General features: G+C 45.7%; 1 protein-coding gene across 2 annotated transcripts in view; it reads right to left on the minus strand.

The window, feature by feature from the left end:
* Nucleotides 1-8215: 8215 nt before the first annotated feature.
* PTPRA (protein tyrosine phosphatase receptor type A) overlaps nt 8216-19478 on the minus strand; it is a 143781-nt gene continuing 132518 nt past the window's right edge. For both annotated transcript variants that reach the window (XM_028744157.2, XM_028744156.2), the window contains 4 exons: nt 16443-16568; nt 14487-14638; nt 12708-12843; nt 8216-11828 (listed from right to left, as the gene is read on the minus strand). In XM_028744157.2, the coding sequence (XP_028599990.2) occupies nt 11754-11828; nt 12708-12843; nt 14487-14638; nt 16443-16568 (489 nt within the window). In that variant the 3' untranslated portion in view covers nt 8216-11753. The remainder of the gene's footprint in view (nt 11829-12707; nt 12844-14486; nt 14639-16442; nt 16569-19478) is intronic.

The raw sequence follows: 19478 nt of genomic DNA on the forward strand, positions 1-19478 counted from the left end.
TCGAAAGTAACTTTTAAGTGCGCCTTTGGAATAAGGCAGCTGCAGCAGTGACGCAGCAAGATTTAAAGCAGCATATATGACGCTGAAGGCTAATGCCAGAGTCATGATGGCCCTTCAGGATGCTTGTGGGATTCCTAAGCTCAACAAGAAAAATTATGCGGACTGGGTTTTGTATGCAGAGGCAATTCTGCGGAAAGAGGGTTTGTTTGAGGTGATTACAGAAACCCCCCCAGCTCCAGTTACAGATGCATGGAAAGCTAAGGATTCCAAAGCACGGGGAACACTTACATTGATAGTTTCCCCAGAAGAGCTCTGTCTATTGCGTGATAAGACCTCAGCCAGAGAAATTTGGGAATCTTTGAGAGAGGCTCACTTAAGGACAGAAGCTGGATCTACTATGTTTTACTTTAACAAGCTGCATAATATGGCTCTTGCTGAAGGTGGAGATGTGCGTTTACATCTGATGGAGATGCAAAATCTGAGACATGAGCTGCAACAGAGAGGACTCAACTTTCCAGAGGCTGTGTATTCTTTCATGATACTACAATCTTTGGGTTCAGGTTGGGAGTCTGTTGCAACCCAGATTGCTGTGCAGCCAACCGCTCAGCTGACAGTGGACTTTGTTACTGCCGTGGTTTTAAATGAAGCAGATCGCCGGGGTGCTAGCTGCATGGGCAAGGGGGAGTCTTCACAGACGTCATCCCATAGTGCAGTGGAACCACCAGATGGCGCCAAAGCTTTGAAGGCAGTGAAATGCTACTCGTGTGGACGTCTAGGCCATATGAAGAGGGAATGCAGATATCCCAAGGCCAAGACAGAGCAGCGCAGCGAAAGCTCATCGCGTGGAAAAGGCCGAGGCAAAGGCAAAGGTCCGGTGTCTAGGACAACGCAGCACAAGGCTATGGTTTCACGCTTCACTCCAAAGGTTGCAGAGGTCCAGAATACGTCTAGATCTTTCTTCGTTGTTGATTCGGCGGCGACCCACCACATGTGCAACGATAAGAGACTGTTTGTGTCTTTTACACCGCAGGAAGGTGCGATTCACCAGGCGGATGACCACACTATTCCCAGTAAAGGCTACGGAACTGTTGTTCTTCACAGTTTGGACTTATCGATACAGAATGTCCTTTACGTGCCAGACGCCAAACATAATCTTCTCAGCGTTGGACAGCTGAATGAGCGGAACATTGACGTGTCCTTCAAGAACAAGAAGTGCATCATCACAAAGAAAAATGACTATGAATTGCATGCTGAATATGTTGATCGTTTGTTTGTTTTGTATTATGATGATGTTGTGCAGGATGACACTTGTTGCATTGCAGATTCTAACAAAAGTTTGCATGCAGGATGTATTCATGATTTTCATCGAAAATTTGGACATTTGCATTTTGAGGCAGTATCTAAAATGCCTGCCTTGGTTGAAGGTATGACTATTAAACCCTGCAAGTACCACATGAAGTGCAAAGCATGCGCAGCAAACAAGGTGAAAATGGCTGCGAAAGGTAAGGTGTCTAGTAGGCAAGCCACGGAACCATACCAGATTGTTCATGCTGATTTGGTTGGACCACTAGCGCCCTCTTTGGGTGGAAATAGGTACTTCATGGTTCTCATTGACGCATTTTCTAGATATATTTTTGTGTACAATCTCAAGCAGAAATCAGAGGCTTTTCCTAGGTTCAAGGAATTCTGTGCTTGGTTGGAAAATGTGCATGGTAAGAAGATAAAGACTCTTTTCAGTGATCGCGGGGGAGAATTCACTTCTCAGCAGTTTGAAGCTTTTCTGACTGAGAAAGGAATTCAACACGATTTGTCTAGTCCTCGCTCGCCATGGCAGAATGGACTTGCGGAACGGGCAAATCAGACATTGCTTCAAGGGTTAAAAACCTTGCTGCATGATGCCAATCTTCCAGAGAGTTATTGGGCCGAATCTCTCTCGTGTTTTGTTTACAGTTACAATCGCAGGTTATCTTCAGCGATTGGTTGTACCCCCTATGAGAAGATGTTTGGCAAGAAGCCATACATCAAACACATGAAAATTTTTGGTTCTGACATGTGGGTTCACTCACCACAAAACTCCAAGTTAGACAAGCGTGGTTTGCATGGTATCTTTCTAGGTTATCAGAAAGGGTCTTACAGAATAATGATGACTGACTCTAAGACAATTAAGCTCACGAGAAGTGTTGAGTACAATGCAAAGTGGGGGGAGAATGTGGGAATTTTCCAATGTTATCCTGATGACGGTGATGAGACTGAGGATAGTCAAAAGCAACCACAACAACCCACTGATGAAGGTTCTGAGTCTGAATCAGAAACTGAATCGGGTGATTCAGAGGATTTCAAGAGTGCGAAAGCCTCTATGCGACCCTCTGAAAGCTCTGATCAAGAATTGGAGGAACCATTGTTCACAATAGGACGTTTTTCTCCTAAGAAGGAAGAGGAGAGTGTTGAAGACTTAAGGCTAATTCGTAGGTCACAGAGAGCCACAAAGGGCAAACCTCCAAAGAGATTTGCTGATGAGTTTGCTACGATAGCAGTAACAGCTGTTAAAAGCTCCAAGAAGGTATTTGAACCTTCAAGTTTCCAAGAAATCCAGGGTTTGGATTCAAAGGAAGCTGAGCCATGGTTAAATGCCATGAAGGCTGAGCTTGATTCCTTGGAAAGGAACAAAACATGGGAACTAGTTCCAGTAGTTCCAGGAATGAAACTGCTTGGAAGCAAATGGGTCTTCAAAGCGAAGACTGATCAAAATGGCAAGATAGTCAGACACAAAGCCAGATTGGTAGCCAGAGGTTTTGCACAGGTACCAGGTGAAGACTATCACGAGACCTACTCACCCACAGTGAGGTATGAAAGCATTAGGCTTATGCTCAAGCTAGCTGCAGAGGAAAATCTACACATTAGTCACCATGATATTAATACAGCTTTTCTGTACGGATCTCTGGATGAATCACTTTATATGCTTCCACCTGATGGCGTACAGGTAAAACAGGGATTTGTTTGTGCTCTGAAGAAATCCCTTTATGGTCTCAAACAAAGTGCACGGTGTTGGCACACAAAACTCACTGAAGTATTGTTTTCTCTAGGTTTTAAGCAAGGGAAAGCTGATCCATGTGTATTTGTCAAAGAGGAGGGGCAAAAGAAACTGTACTGTTTGTTTTATGTTGATGATTTATTATTCTTTTGGAAAGATGTTGCAATGTACAATAACGCCCTAGCTCAACTGAAAGAGCACTTTGACATGAAAGATCTTGGTGAGGTAAACAACTACCTATCTCTGGAAATCGAGAGAAATCAAGATGGTAACATTCTAGTACACCAGTCACGGAAAATTGCTGATGTGTTAAGCAAACTAAATCTGATGGATGCTAACCCTGTAGACACACCGATGACAACAGGTTATCAGGTAGATGACACTGAAGAAGCATTTTCTGACACTACACTGTACAGAAGTGTGCTAGGCAAGCTAAACTTCATTGCCAGATGTTCAAGACCAGACATTGCTGTTAGCTGTAATTTGCTAAGCAGACAAGTCAACAATCCTAGTGTCAAGGATTGGAAAGCTCTGAAACGCATAGCGCGGTATTTGAAAGGCACTATGCATTACAGACTGAGATTTAACAATCAGAAGTCTGGTGGTCTTGAAATATTTGCAGATGCAAGTTTTGGAAGTGACACTGCAGACAGGAAAAGTACGTCTGGAGTTTGCTACATGTACAATCAGGGTCTGTTTGATTGGTCATGCAAGAAGCAAACAACAGTTAGCTTAAGTACTTGTGAAGCTGAACTGAATGCACTGTCTTATTCACTTAAGGATTGTGAATGGTTGATACAATTGTGCAAAGATATGAAAATTCCTGTCAAATGTCCAATCCAGGTTTACCAGGACAACAAAGCATGTTTGGCTTTGCTGAAGTCTGAAGGTTGTAAGCAAAGCACGAAGCACTTGCAATTAAAGTTGCAGCATGCTAGGGAGTGTATTCAGAAGGGACTCGTAACGGTGTCCTATATGCCAGGTAATGAAATTCCTGCTGATGTATTGTCCAAGATTATATCAAGGGATCAACACTGTACCTATGTGCAGAAGTTGGGTTTGTACTGATATTGTACGAACACGCTGCCCAGTGATGTTCACAGAAAGGGGGAGGATGTTGGTTTCTGCTTTCCTTCACTGTGCAGCGAAAGGGCTTGTCACGAGACAGGTGTTTACATTCCACAGTCTGTACTGTTGGAGTTTCTCACGGGAAAGGGAGACTGGATGTGACGTACACTGGTTTCCTGTTTTTCACTGTGTGATTCTCTCCAAGCTGTCGAGGAGAGAGGATGCATTTTCTGCTCCGGCAGAGGCAAGATGTCTTTCTGTAATATACCAGCTTTGAACTGTAAATAAAGCAATATAGAGTATGTAGTACGTACTCCTCATCCTTCCGCTGGGCACGGAACTCTGCTTTACACCAACACTTGCGGGTTTCCCACAGATTGGCCACTATGAGAACAGCATGCTGGACTAGATAAGCCACTGGCTTGATCCAGCAAGCTCTTCTTATCCTGCAGTACCAGCTGCAGCCCCAGTAAACGGACCACAGGGGAGGACCACACTTAGCAACCCTTCCACCAGTATAACTTCAAGGCTGCAAAAGTCCTGACGTGCAGTTGAGTCTGAATGAGACAATCGCAGCAATGGAACCAGTTAGCGGAGGATATCCATTGGTGCAAAATGTTCACGCATTTTCCACACGCATTTGGCAGCTCTCCTGGAAACTGCTAGCGGCAGGTGTCTGCAACAATGCGCCCCTATTCAGCGGCCGTTGCTACCAAAGTTCATTTCTGCAGTGGCCTCTTTTTGTGACTGCAACATGATTCAGCGACTCATAAGAAGAAGAGGAGTTTGGATTTGATATCCCACTTTATCACCACCTGAAGGAGTCTCAAAGCGGCTAACATTCTCCTTTCCCTTCCTCCCCCACCACAAACACTCTCTGAGGTGAGTGGGGCTGAGAGACTTCAGAGAAGTGTGACTGGCCCAAGGTCACCCAGCAGCTGCATGTGGAAGAGCGGGGAAGCGAATCCGGTTCACCAGATTACGAGTCTACCGCTCTTAACCACTACACCACACTGGCTCTCTGAATGAGCCTGAATGAGAACTTGCCCTGTCACTTGGTGGAAAGGGGTTTCATAAAAATCGTAGAATTGTTGGAAGGGACCCTAAGGGACATCTAGTCCAGCCCCCTGCAATGTAGGAATTTCAACCCAGGGTTTCAAACCAGCCAACCACCTTGAGCAAAGGTTAAAAAGGCGACAAGAACATGTTTTTAGAACTCAGCTGCCGCTAGATGCCTTGGTGATATAATTCTAACCCCGTGACTCCAATTATTAATTCAGTGTTACAAGCATATCAGGGTGCATGTTCTAAATTGAGACCCCTTTTAACAGCTGGAGTTAGTTCAAATGAAATGGAGCCCATGAGGCCATTATGGTTTGACAAAGAATGTAGCACATTGAGGAGGAAGGTGAGGAAACAGATGTAGGGAGCTCACACTTCTCCCAGAGGCCTAGTGCAAGGTGCTATGTGAAAACTTTGATGAGATTACACAAAAATTGCAGCCAAGAAAACCAGTTTCCCCATTGCCCTGCAACGGGATGAATTCAGCTGATTTCTGGCATTTAGCTTCTAGTGAACTTTGGGAAGGAAAGCTTTGATAAACCTAGAGCTGTTTCAAACACAGGAAATCATAGAATTGTCGGGCTGGAAGGGACCCAAAGGGTCATCTAGTTAGTCCAACCCCCTGCAGGCTTGAACCACCAACCTTCTGGTTAGCAGCCAGAACGTCTTTAACAGCCACACAAACTCTTCTGACACACCTTTGGGCTTGGCAAACGATCAGTGGCAAGATTAGTACTGTACACTCATCCGACTGTGGAAAAATAATCCACAGGAAGATTCTACTGGAAACGGCACGGTCCTGGCTTCGCCATGTTGGGAATCACCTGCAGTTTTGTAAGAGAAAGGCTTCAATGGAGCCTTAGAAAAGGCTGAGCTCTGGGGCTTTGTGTCATCGGCTGTTCCTTACCTTGAAGCAGCAGCTCCCGCTGGCTCTTCCAGGAAATGCTTTGGAGACCACGAAAAGTAAAAACCAGGACACCTCGAAAATATATTTATACAATTACAATAACACCAGGAAAACAGATATATTTACACCTTTGAAATCACGGGTGTTACTGGGAATGGCAGCCCTAGGGGAACCCAGCTTCCAATCTGGGTTTTTACGTGGTGCTTGTTCAATACACTCCGCTCTGAAATGACTTTGCAATCAGGACCCAAATTCCAGTGGGTGTGGATAGCTTAGTAGTGGTGAAAGGGTCTTGCAAATCTGGGGTGCATGTTGATGCCTGGGATCCTTAACTCTCTCTCTCCTCCCCCCCCAAAGCCATATCACACTACTATCAAGGTTTGCACCCAAGGTGGTCTGGCTCAACCAGTGATTTAGGGTTGGCATATCTCCTCTTTTTCAGGGGTATCATTTCTGTCCGGGCGAATTTTTAAAATTTGGAAAAAATATCCGGGATTTGTTTGTTTCTCCCTCCCTGCTGGGCTGCCTCCTTCTGCTTCTCCTTTATCAACGTGATTGGGGGGAGAGAGAAAAAGGAAGGTTTACTTCTGTGGGGAGGGGAACGTGAATCAGCCATGGATCTCTTTCTTGCCTGCTTATTGGATTTCGAGGTACCTGTTTCGTATCATCATCCTGTATATATATCACAGCTTCTATAGCCTACATACAGCAGGGGTATTTAAAATGAGCATCATTATAGCCACCCGCAGTCAAAAGTAGAAGTAGGCAAATGTGTCCTCTTTTTTGCTCTTCAAAATATGGCAGCCCTAGCATAGAGCTAACTTATAATGAAACCCAGACATTGTTGTCATTATTGACACTAGTATAACCAGTATAAACCAGGCTCCCACTGGGATGGTCAATACAGATGACCACTCTCAGTCTGACCCTTATGTTTCCCTCCCCTTATGGTTTTGATTTATGGGCTACTTTTAAAATGAGACTGCATTTTAAATTGGTTTCCCCCCCCTCTATTATGTTTTCACTGTAATTTTACTGGTGTTAGCCGCCCTGAGACCAGCTCTGGGCAGGGAGGGCGGGGTATAAATAAAATTTATTATTATTATTATTCAGCTGCACATGATAGGTGGCAAGAGTCTCTGTACTTCTTTGCCAAGACAAACGCTACTAAACTCTTTCCAGGTGAGAGATCTCTAGAGGGCTCTAAGTTCAAGTCAATGTTCTAGAAATCTGTTTAGGGAACAGATTGTTTGAAAGCTGAAAGTGGTTTGGGGAAAAGTCGGCTTCAGCTCAGGCCAGTGGTTCTCAAAGGGTGTGGCAGGAGAGGACAGCAAGGTGTGGCGATAAAATTCAAGGACGATCAAAGAAACATTTCAGTGTAGTATAGTATCGAAATATGTTTTTATTTACAGAATATGAATAGGTATCTTTTCAAAATGAGAGCAAGAGCGATACTGAGGACAACATTGTTGTGAACAGGGATTTTCAACTCGGAGGAATATGAAAGACCAGAAAAGAGAAAGGTTTCTTTGTGTTGATGTGGATGCGAGAGCTTGTCTGTCTCAAATTAGACAGGATATAAATGAGATTACCTGGCCAAAGCAAGCTCACACCTCTCACTGAGTTTGTATACGTGCTTAAGGTACATATGTAAGAGTCTCGTTTATAATTATAGTTTGGGAATAGTTCATGTTCTTATGTAGCAGCATTGTTTCATACTTTCTGGATATCTAATGATCATATTATAAAGTAGTTGTGTTGTGTCATAAATCAAGCACTGCTAGTTGTTTCTTTTTGTTTTCCAATGTATTTCTTCGGATTGAAAAGAAATGGTGTGCATGAGCAAATCTTTATTTTGAAAGTGTGGCCCAGAGATAGAAGTTTGACAGCCACTGGATTAAACCCTCAAAAGGCCCAGACAACAGAAGGCCAGCCAGTCTCTAAGAGCACACAGGGGTATTTTGGGGCTTGTCAGCCAGCACATTTGAAAACGAGGTGATGGCAGAGCTAAACCAGTCAATATATCGTAATGAATGAGGGTTCAAACCCCAGGCCATTTGGCTTATCGTCCCGCCAGAACCCACCCACCCACACCCCGGTCAATGTGATCCACGTTAACGTTGCTGTAAAAGAAATACGCAGGCCACTTACAAAAAAAAGCATTTACTTAGTCAACAAAAAATAAATACAAGATATTAAGACATTCAGAATGAAGGCAGCATGGAGTTACAGCTACTGAAAACAAACAGAAGGGAAACGGCAACTTTTGCTCTGGCCTGCCTTAGCAGCCCTGATATATTCATGTGGCAGATCTGCAGGGGGGGGGGGCAGCGTGTCATTTTTGGCACATAAGGGCTTTGCCCCTAAAGCTAAGACACCAACTGCGTGCACTCGCAGGAAAAAAAAACCACAACAGCAGCGGATACTGTTTTAAGCAGCAGACAGACACCACGCTCTGAGAAGCTGTACGGTTGCATCCTAGGCAGGTGTTTGTTCTGGGCAGAAAGTGCCCTGGCAAGACTTTGCCCCAGAGGACTTGAGGGCACAAGTTGGCAATGCGAGCTGCACCATCGCACCTGGATTACGAGGGGCGCACCGGACCAAGACCTCTTTATTTAACACACCTATCCCACGGCCGCACCCTTGCTGCTTGGGGTTAAACAGGCGGTATATATTGCCATATACTAAGTCAGACCAGCGCTGTATCGAAGCTAGCTTTGCTTACTCTGGCTGGCAGCAGCGCTCCAAGGTCCCACGTCTCAAACAGCTGGCAATCCTTTTAGTAGGAAATGCCAGGGGTTGTTTCAGGGGCCTCATGAATGCCAATCACATGTCCCCCGCCCCATCTCTTAATGCATGTAGCTGTTCTTCCAACAACCTACTTAGCCTCGTGTGCCACTTCCGCACGTTCCTTTGAAAAGCATGCCACCTCTGTGATAAACGTTCTGTTAGAAGAATGCCATGTGGAAGCTAACAGGAGTAGGGAACCTGTGGCTCCCTGTATACTGGTTGCCCACTAGAGGTGTTGGGACTTCCAACTTCCACCAGACCAATCTCCAAGCCAGAATCAGGGAGCAGGGTGGAAACTGCAGCCTTGCAACATCTGGAGAGTCACAGATTTCTGCATCCCTCCTTTACATGGGCACCAAACATGGTGCCCTGACCGCCAACTTAAGAAGGTGGCCTAAGGTTGCAATGCCTTGGGTCCCTGACCCTGATCACTTACATATATTTGCAAGAGCCTATGAAGCTCTCTCCAGTCCTGCAAGAAATAAAATAAAGGAGAGCAAAACCAATTGTGGATGTTTGTCGGTTCTCCGACTTGTGCCAGCTGGGGAAAAGCCAGAAAAGGGATGAGATTGGCATCAGGCTGGCGACGTTGGACTCTCCCTCAAAATGGCTTTTGGGCAGCTAACAGGTAAGAGCTGCTAAGCAATGGGACCAAGAGTCCTAAAGCATACATGGTGCCTTAAAAGAATAAAAGGAACTCAACAGCTTTTGGAGATCATATCTGGTTTAGGCCAAAACCTGACTGCCAATCAGCTTGGCCACTTACAGGAGACGTTTAAGACGCATTCCTTGAGAAGGATAGAAGCAGCAAAAAACAACAAAAAAAACCTTTGTAAAGCCACGCCAGTGAGAAACTTCCATTAGCTTCCAAACAATTTTTTTATCTTAAAAACAAAACCACCTCTTGCAAGCTGAGCACGTTCCAAAATAGCCAGAGACCAAGTTCTGATGCGATTTGGCAAATCCCAGTCGCATCAGAAGAAGCCAGCATGTTTAATGGGATGTGTCAAAACTGCATCACACACAGAGAAGGTGCAGAGCGAGCTGATTGCGTGTCTTTTACAACAAAAGTGGGCTACATACACCTCACAGAGCCAGGCACAAACACCTCTGGTCAGCGTTCAGGCAGATGGCTCATACTTTTACATCAGTTCGGTTCTCCCACCCCCACTTCCCTCTTTGCAGAGAATTTGCATCTCAAATGTACTATAAGATGTGGGTAACTCAGCCACCATCTAGTCTATTCTAGTGGCAGAAAGTGAAAGTGTGCTTGGTACTTTATATATATATTTTTGCAGATAGACAATAGGATACATCTACTATTTAAGCCATGTATGAATATTACACCAAATAACCCCAGACGTTTTTATATGGACTCGAGGGGCTGTGTTATTCACATGTTGTAATAAATTTGTGATTTGTAAAAAAAATCTGTATAGTTACTTTTAAAACCCTCTCCCTTGCTTTGAGCTGGATAGTGTGTGGGTTGTGAACAGACTCACCTCCCAAAACTCTCTCTGCAACACTGGACTGCTTTGCCATCTCTGCTTAGATTGATGGCACTCACAACTCCTGGCCTTTTGACAGCAACGAGCCATTAATTGGGCCATGCATGTTAAACACGCCCCGGCCTGCCATCACCCTAATGTATAGTCATTCACGTCGGCCTAAGTTGGTAGGGAAAATGTGGAATGCTTAAGACGATCTCAGATCCAGGCCACTAAAGTCACTCCTATCTATTTATTGTTGAAATTTATATCCTGCTTTCTGTAAAAAAAATATGTTCACAGTGGCTAAGCACTCCACATGCTATGGCCAGATGGGACTCCTAAGCAATAAATGGGCGTTCAGGCCTGTGAAGACTGCAAGGGATCTCTTTAATTCTATTTCTAATGCCCAGTTATCTTGCCCCAAGTCAAGGACGCTCTTTATGATTATCCTATCCATCCCCTTGAAGGCGAAGGGATGGAGGTCACGCTTTTCCCACAGAGGGGGGTTGGTTGGTCCCTGGCAAACCAAATGTAAAACAAGATGAGACAATACCTCAAGCATACCTCGATAGAGACCTGCTTCCACAAAAAAATTGGGATGGGGGGAACAAGAGGCCGGACTGGTCAAGCTATTACCAAAAAATGGACAAGGGAGCTGCATTTGCTTGAAATAAAATCGATGGTTTTGCAAGGAGGCTCCTTTATTCCTATCCCTCCCCCATTTCTCCAAAGCTGAAGAAACCTGGGCCCAACCCAACAGGACCCTCTGCTGCGCAAACTCCACCAAAATGAACGGTCGGATGCTGCACAGCTTAACAGTGCTTTTTAACGGCGCTGCATTAACGGAAGAGCAACTTTCCCTTCCCAACGGCTATTCCAAACATTGGGATACTCCAGCTATAGGGGTTTGTTGCTTCAACAGCAGCCCTCAAACCCAGAACCTTGCAGGGCGGCCCAGTCTTCTAAGTTAGGGAGAGAAAAAACCCTGATCTTGAACACTATTTATAAGCCACTGGCTTGTTTGTTTGTTTTCCTTTTAAAATAAAAGGCCGATATGCAGAATCTCTTTTGGTTTTTTAAAAGGCTTTACTCCCTCAAGGAAAAAAAAAAAAGATTTACAAAACAAAAACAGCCTGCATCAACTCTCCAGGAGAGAGATTTGACAATATTAATCCAAATATCACGCTATTTAATTCCCCAATAAAACATTGGAAAAAAAGTGCCTACAATCTCTTTCTAACACTTTTGCTACATATAAAATCTCCAGCTAATAGGAATCTTATGGTACCAACCCTCTAAAACAGTTAAGATATATACACATTTTTTTGGGGGGCAGGGGATATTAACAAACAGAATATTACAAAGTATTAAAGAAGGCAACTCTTCTGTTGGGTGATTTTCATCTTCACTTGAAGTTGGCGTAGTCTGAAAAGGCGTCAATATATTCCTGAACCACTTTGTAGCAGAATTCGTACTGTTCCTGGAGATTAGGCAGAAAAGAAAACGCTGAGTTGGTCACGGAATGAATCGTTACTCTTCAGAGATGCTGTGGTCGCAAGGAAACCTGCCTATTAATTACAGGATGACCAAAACCAGGTAGCCCAATGTCAAACACTACTTTCAACAGACCATCTAGCTTAGCCCTGTTTAGACAAGGTTCTTCAACCCTGTTTGACAGATATTGCTGGACTAAAACTTGCATCATCCCTGAGCACTGGCTAAGCTAGCTGGGGAGACGGAGACTGTAGTCTAACATCACCTGGTGGCCCAAGCTTGAGGGATGCTCAATCTGCACAGACTGGCAGCAGCTCTGCGAGGTTTTTGACAGGTGTCCTCTCCAGCCCTACCTGGAAACACCATGGTTTGGAGCTGGGACCTTCTACACACAGAGCTTGCACATCACCATCACAATTCGATGTCCGCTGGCATGGACCGATCAGTGGATGGCTGGCGGTTGGAGGGTTTGACCTGGATGGTGTTTTGGTTCCTCCAACTCTAAATTTTTGGCTTTGAGCAGAAACAGCCATTTTCACAACCAGAAACTGACATTGGCCATAGCAAGAGGCACTCTTAGCTCAGTGGCAGAGACCTGGGGTGTGTGTGTGTGTAAGAGGGCTTGTTGCATTCAGGCCCTGCTTATGGGTGACCCTGTGGGCTATGACCTTATGGGCTAGAAAGTCTTTGTATCCCAGTTCCTTACGCAGGTACAAGAGAGAGAGGAAAGAGATGGGGCTCGGATGGGTGAGAGGGAATGAGAGGAACAGCTCAGTCTTGCAGGAGGGAATTTCTTGCTGCTCCACCCACTCAGCCACCCAGCCTCACCCACCCACTCACTCCACAAACAGCAGCCCATGCCTACCAGTGTTTGGACCATGTGCGGCCTCTGTAACCTCAAACTCTTCACTGTCTGAAAGACATCTAGAATTCCTTCAGCCTTGACTCTCTCCAAAACAGTGCCCAACGCACAGAAGGTCCCTGTTCGGCCGGCTCCAGCACTGGGGGGAAACAAAAGACAAAACAGCAACACACCTGTGAGTGACAAACACAGGCCTTCCTGTTGCCTGAACCGCTCCGCTGTCAAGCAGCTCTTTCTGACGGTAAGAGCTGTTGACGGGAGAATAGACCCCGTTAGGATATGGTGGACTCTCCTTCCTTGGAGGTTTTCAAGCAGAGGTTGGATGGCCACCTGTCAGGGGTGCTTCAAGCTAAGATTCCTGCATTGAAGTGGGGTTGGGCTAGATGACCCTTGGGGTACCCTCCAACTCTACAATTATATGATGGAATAATAATAATAACAATTTATTATTTATACCCCGCCCATCTGACTGGGTTTCCCCAGCCACTCTGGGCTGCTTCCAACTGAATATTAAAAACAATACAGCATCAAACATTAAAAACTTCCCTAAACAGGGCTGCCTTCAGTTGTCTTTTAAAAGTAAAATAGTTGTTTATTGCCTTGACATCTGCTGGGAGGGCATTCCACAGGGCGGGTGCCACTACTGAGAATGCCCTCTGCCTGGTTCCCTGTAACTTGGCTTCTCGCAGTGAGGGAACTGCCAGAAGGCCCTCAGCGCTGGACCTCAGTGTCCGGGCAGAACGATGGGGGTGGAGACGCTCCTTCAGGTATACTGGGCTGAGGCCGTTTAGGGCTTTAAAGGTCAACACCAACACTTTGAATTGTGCTCGTAAACGTACTGGGAGCCAATGAAGATGGAAGAGACATGGAATCTCATAGGGCACCTCCTGTAGGTATTTAAAGCTCTTTTGTGGAGAAAGGCTAGAGTATGGGTCGGCAAACTAATTGACTTCTGATCTGGCCTGCGGACGGTTTGGGAATTGCCGCGTGGATCGCCAGTGCTTGCATTCTTTCCCTCTCCCTCACACGGTGGCGCCACCCCCCCTCCACCCCTCCTCCTGGCTTCTCCCAGCCCTGTCTAGAGGAGGAAGGGGGCAGCAGTAGCAGCGCTCGAGCGGCCGCCATTTTCAGCAGCCCCTCTCCAGAGCCCTTTTGCGCGCCGCTCATCGTCCCTCCACCGCCGCCAGCCCCTGCCGCTTGCAAGACACAGGTAAGCAGCCACTGGGGCCCATAGTGCTCTTGCATCATTCCCCACCCCCCCAAAAAAATATAGTCCGGCCCCCCATAGGTCTGAGGGACAGTGGACCGGCTTCCTGCTGAAAAAGTTTGCTGACCTCTGGGCTAGAGGAAAGACCAGTGGGAATGTCATTCTATTTAAGGATGAAAGTTAGGTCAGACCAGTTACTGAAGTCACCAATTCACCAAAAAAGAGAGAGAGGGATGTATGTGCACTGATAATTGGGCTTGTGTAGATGCAGATGCAATTCCTTGTCGCCTGTTAAGAGGTCAGTTGCCCGCTGCAGAATTGCATGCTCCCTATCTCTATCCTGGGTTCAAATTCCAACCCAATCTCCTGATCTGCGGCCCAAGGGAAATACTGGCACCAATCTTAACAGCGGTTACTGTCTAACCAGGACCTGAACCCAATCCCTGCTACCCTTAGGAGCCTTTGTGGCAATGCCAGCAACTTCATGCAACGTACTCCTTGCCACTAAAGCACCTCTTGGGTAGCATGTTTTGCCAATTCTTGATGCCCGGAAATCTCGCAGCCTGTTTGATTACCTGCAGTGCACAGTAATGGGGTGGTTTCCGGACTGTTGCTGCTGCTTTTGCACAGCTGCAATGATGTTGATCATTCCTTTTCCATCAGTGGGGATGCCCACCTCCGGCCAGCCGTGGAAGTGGAACTGTCTGATCTGCCGGGTTTTGTTTTCCTGGTCAGGGAAAAAAAAAAGAAAATCTCAGAAAAGCCTGAATCTGAATCCAGGCAGACTCAGGAACGGGGACTCACTTCCTCTGAAACCTCTGAAAATGGTCAAGCAGGCAAGCAATAGCGAGCTTGCTCCACTCGCTTTGCTAACCGCATTCTTCATGAAGTTGTTGCCTGGTGAAGAATATTTTTGGAGGACTGCTAGCATCCTGAGATGCATTTGCAGAAGGAATTAAAAGTTATCTCTCCAAGTATAAAAATTGGGTATACAGTGGTACCTCGCAAGACGAATGCCTCGCAAGACAGAAAACTCGCAAGACGAAATGGTTTTTGGTTTTTTGAGTTGCTTCGCAAGACGATTTTCCCTATGGGCTTGCTTTGCAAGACGGAAACGTCTTGCAAGTTTGTTTCCTTTTTCTTAAAACCGTTAATACAGTTGCGACTTGACTTTGAGGAGCAACTCATAGTGTGGTAGCCTTTTTTGAGGTTTTTGAAGACTTTGGTGATTTTTGAAGCTTTTCCAAAACTTTTCCGAAACCGTGCTTCGCAAGACGAAAAAAATCGCAAGACGAAAAAACTCGCGGAACGAATTAATTTCGTCTTGCGAGGCACCACTGTACAGCAAGAAAAGCACATGCCCTTAACCAGGCTACATACTCCTAGGACAGAGCTTTCCAAACTTCTCATGTTGGTGACATGCTTTTTGGACATGCATCATTTCACAACACAGTACAGTGGTACCTCGGGTTACATATGCTTCAGTTTACATACTCCGCTAATCCAGAAATAGTACCTCGGGTTAAGAACTTTGCTTCAGGAAGAGAACAGAAATTGTGCTCTGGCGGCACGGAGGCAGCAGGAGGCCCCATTAGTTAATGTGGTGCTTCAGGTTAAGAACAGTTTCAGGTTAAGAACGGACCTCCGGAACGAATTAAGTCCTTAACCCGAGGTACCACTGTAATTCAGCCTTACTAGCAAACCGGAGGATAAGCTAACCCCTTTCCAGCACAGGAAGCATCTGAGTGATGCGCCGACACACTAACGTGTCGCGGTACACAGTTAGAAAAACTCAGTCCTAGGAGCTAACACAGTTAGAAAAACTCAGTCCTAGGAGCTAACAAAAGGGATTGTTGTTTTTTAAAATTTTTAAAAATACTTTTCAAATTTATACATTTCACTAATTTTGCAACCATTTTGACATTTCAAAACTTGACTTCCTCCCCCCCCCTTCTGCTGTTCCTTAAAATTTATTTTTAATATCTTCTGCATATCCAAATTAACTTAATTTGCTCATTTATTCATCTCCTTTAAATATATACTCTTATGAAACTGCAGGTTATTACAATAATCCTGCCAATGTTCTTATCGGTTTACAATTTATCTGTAAGTATTCAATAAACCATTTCCATTCTTTTATAAACGGAATTTTATATCTTGATTTCTTATTCTTCCGGTAAGTTTCGCCATTTCTGCATATTCCATAAGTTTTTGAATCCATTCTTCGTTTGCTGGGACTTCTGCTTCTTTCCTTTTTGGGGCAAGTAACATTCTTGCCGATGAGCAAAAGGGACTGTTGATAGCAAAGGACTGGGAGGGAAACTTTGGCTCCCAGAAGACAATGCAGCATTCTGCATTAAGTGGAGATGGAGAGATACAAAGGCTTCCCCGTGGCTAATTTGCATCTCTGGAGTGGGCAACAAACATTCACCGTTTCCCATTAACACTGGTAAGAAGGAGAAGCGTAGGACCTGGGAAGTCAAGAGCCGCCATCACTTCTCCCAGCAACCACAAGTTGCCCCAGCACCTACCCTGGTATTTGATACTAGCAGGTCCCGGACTGTGTAACTCTCACACTCCTCCTCTTTCTTCAACTCCACGGTTATATCCCCATAGGACACAGAGCCGTCAGAAGGCCAATACTGGGCACATTTCTCCTGAGCAGTCAGAAAGCAGGGAAGACAACAAAGGGGAAAGCAGTTAGACAGACAACATTAGGATCCATGAGAATCCCCCGGAAAAACAATCTCTCAAAGGACCTGTTGATGGCATTTTACCATTGCACTGTGGAGAGTGTATTAACTTATGGTCTCTGTGTGTGGTTTGGGAGCTGCACGGTCAGGGGAAAAACAATGCTGTCCAGGGTTGTAAAGACTGCAGGGAGAATAATTGGGTGCACTCTTCCCACCTTGGATCAAATCTCTGATTCCAGGTGCTATAAGAAAGCTGCAGAGATAGTACGCACCCCGGAAATGATCTCTTTCAGCTTCTGCCTTCTGGAAGAAGGTACAGACAGGGTTATAAAGATTAGGACTAGCCGCCTGAGAAATAATTTCTATCCGAATGCGATTTTGGTTTTAAACGCAGTGTAAGGAGTCTCTATGGGAGTGTATTGTATTTTTAAAATGGGGTATCAGAGTTTTTAGTGGGCTAACCAGGCTGGGATAGCAGGCTTGTTGGTTTTGAATGTCTTTTGTAGATTTTTTTTTTCAATTTTGTTGTTCTGTATGGAACAATGACAATAAAGATTATTGTATTGTATCGTATCCTCTAGAACAGTGTTTCCCAACCTTGTGCCTCCAGCTGTTTTTGAACTACAACTCCCATCATCCCTGACTAGCAAGACCAGTGGCAAGGGATGATGGGAATTGTAGTCCAAAAACAGCTGGAGGCACAAGGTTGGGAAACACTGCTCTAGAAGACCAAGCATGAGTTCCTCCCTGGCCTCCTTTCTGCCTTCCCCCCCACCCCAGTTTTTCTCAGGAGGGGGAACACGTGACAGCTCTGAGGAAGGCAATGGTCCTTTATAAAAAGGGCAGCCTGGGACATATACTGGCAATGCTGAGAATTCTGAGCACAAAGGTATGGGGACAGGGACCAAGCCTGCATAGGTCTTCTTGCTAGATGCAGTGCTTACCTCATTTATCCTCTTGCTGGCTGAAAAGACACGACGAACTGATGAATCTGCCTTATGCCATGCCAGACTACTGCACTGCCTACCCGAGAAGCGGCTCTCCAAGGTCTCAGGCAGAGGTCTGTCTTAGACCCGTTGCCTGGGATCCTTTTAAAGTACAGGTGACGGGGACCAAACACGAGGCCTTTCACACCCACAGCGTGTGCTCTGTCACACTCCAAGAAGGACAACGTCAACAATGTCTAGGCAACACAGTGACCATATACATACTTAATAGACAATCTTTATAGAATTCCTTTAAATCATAATGTAGCAGTGACTACATTAATACATGAGCACTGTTCCACAGCATTTGATATTTTCATTTATATACATTCATTCGAAATAAGATGGGTTCAGGAAGCATTCTATATCCACCCACCATGCTGATGAAGAATCCTACGAAACAGTAGTCAATATTCGGAATTACTGTTCAGTGTTGGACATCATTGTTGAATACACAAAGCTTCACAGCTTGTTTCCCACTGTACAAAGTCTGGTACCTCGCTTCATTTGAAGATTTTCAGAGACTTTGAGACTAAAGATTTCATTTTGAACTTTTTATGATTTGAAGGAATTCTATAAAGATTGTCTATTAGGTATGTATATGGTCACCGTGTTGCCTAGACATTGTTGACGTTCTCTTTGCAACACAGGGGTTGGTTTGGACACTCCAAGAAGGGTACAGGGCTCTACAGTTTCTCTCAATGGTTGCGTAGCGGGAGAGACTGAAGCCCATTAAAGGATTCAGCATCTTTGACGCTGAGCAATAATGCAATTATTACTGCAATGCTTAGGAAGCTTTAGCTGGTGCAGAATTTGGTGGCCAGGGTCCTCATCGGGGCAAGACGGTTTGAGCATCTCACACCAATCCTGGCCCGATTGCACTGCCAGTTAGTTTCCGGGCCCAATTCAAAGTGCTGGTTTTAAACCATAAAGGCTCAGGACCGCAATATCTCAAGGACCTCCTCTCTCCATATGAACTGACCCAGACTCTGTGTTCATCACCTGAGGCCCTTTTTTGTGTGCCTCCTACACGTGAGATCCAGAGGGTGGCAACACGAGAACAGGGCCTTTTCTGCAGTGGCTCCCTTTCTGTGGAATGCTCTCCCCAGGGAGGTTTGCCTGGCGCCTTCATTATGTATTTTTATGCACCAGGTGAAAATGTACCTCTTCAATCAGGCCTTGGTCCGCCCCCACCACTTAATGGATCCAATTGGCTTCCAGAGAATGGTAGGGGATGTTTTATCCCAAGCTGATGGCCTTTCAGCTGATTCCCTGGTGGCCCGCTGGAATGCGGAGTTAACCAGGGCTATTGACTGTCTGGCTCCGAAGCACCCTCTCCGATTGCATGGAGCCCAGACAGCCCCGTGGTTTTCCCCGGAGCTGAGGGCGATGAAACAATCGTTGAGACGGCTAGAGCGCTGGTGGCAGAAAACTCATTCTGAATCAGACTGGACACGGGCTAGAGCTCAACGTCGAGCCTACCAAGTGGCAATGGTGACGGCGAAGAGGGCCTTCTTCGCCGCCTCCATTGCATCTGCAGAAAACAGCAGCATGAGACTTTTTCAGGTGGTTCTCAATCTATCGGAACCACCTGCACCACCAGGGCCTGGTAGGGACCCCAAGATCTCCTGCAATGCTTTTGCAAAGTTTTTTGCAGATAAAGTCGCTCAGATTCAGAAGGAGGTAGACTCCACCGTGGGAGCAGGGCCAGGGCGGGAGAGTGCTAGAGTTCTGTCTAGTCCTGTTACATGGGATCAATTCCAATCTGTTACCTCCGAGGATGTGGACAGGCTGCTTGGACAAGTGAAACCGACCACCTGTCTCCTTGATCCTTGCCCATCCTGGCTGATAAAAGCGAGCCGGGAAGGGCTGGGCGATGGGCTTCATG

The sequence above is a fragment of the Podarcis muralis genome, chromosome 9, assembly GCF_964188315.1.
Source record: "Podarcis muralis chromosome 9, rPodMur119.hap1.1, whole genome shotgun sequence".
Taxonomy (NCBI): Eukaryota; Metazoa; Chordata; class Lepidosauria; order Squamata; family Lacertidae; genus Podarcis; species Podarcis muralis.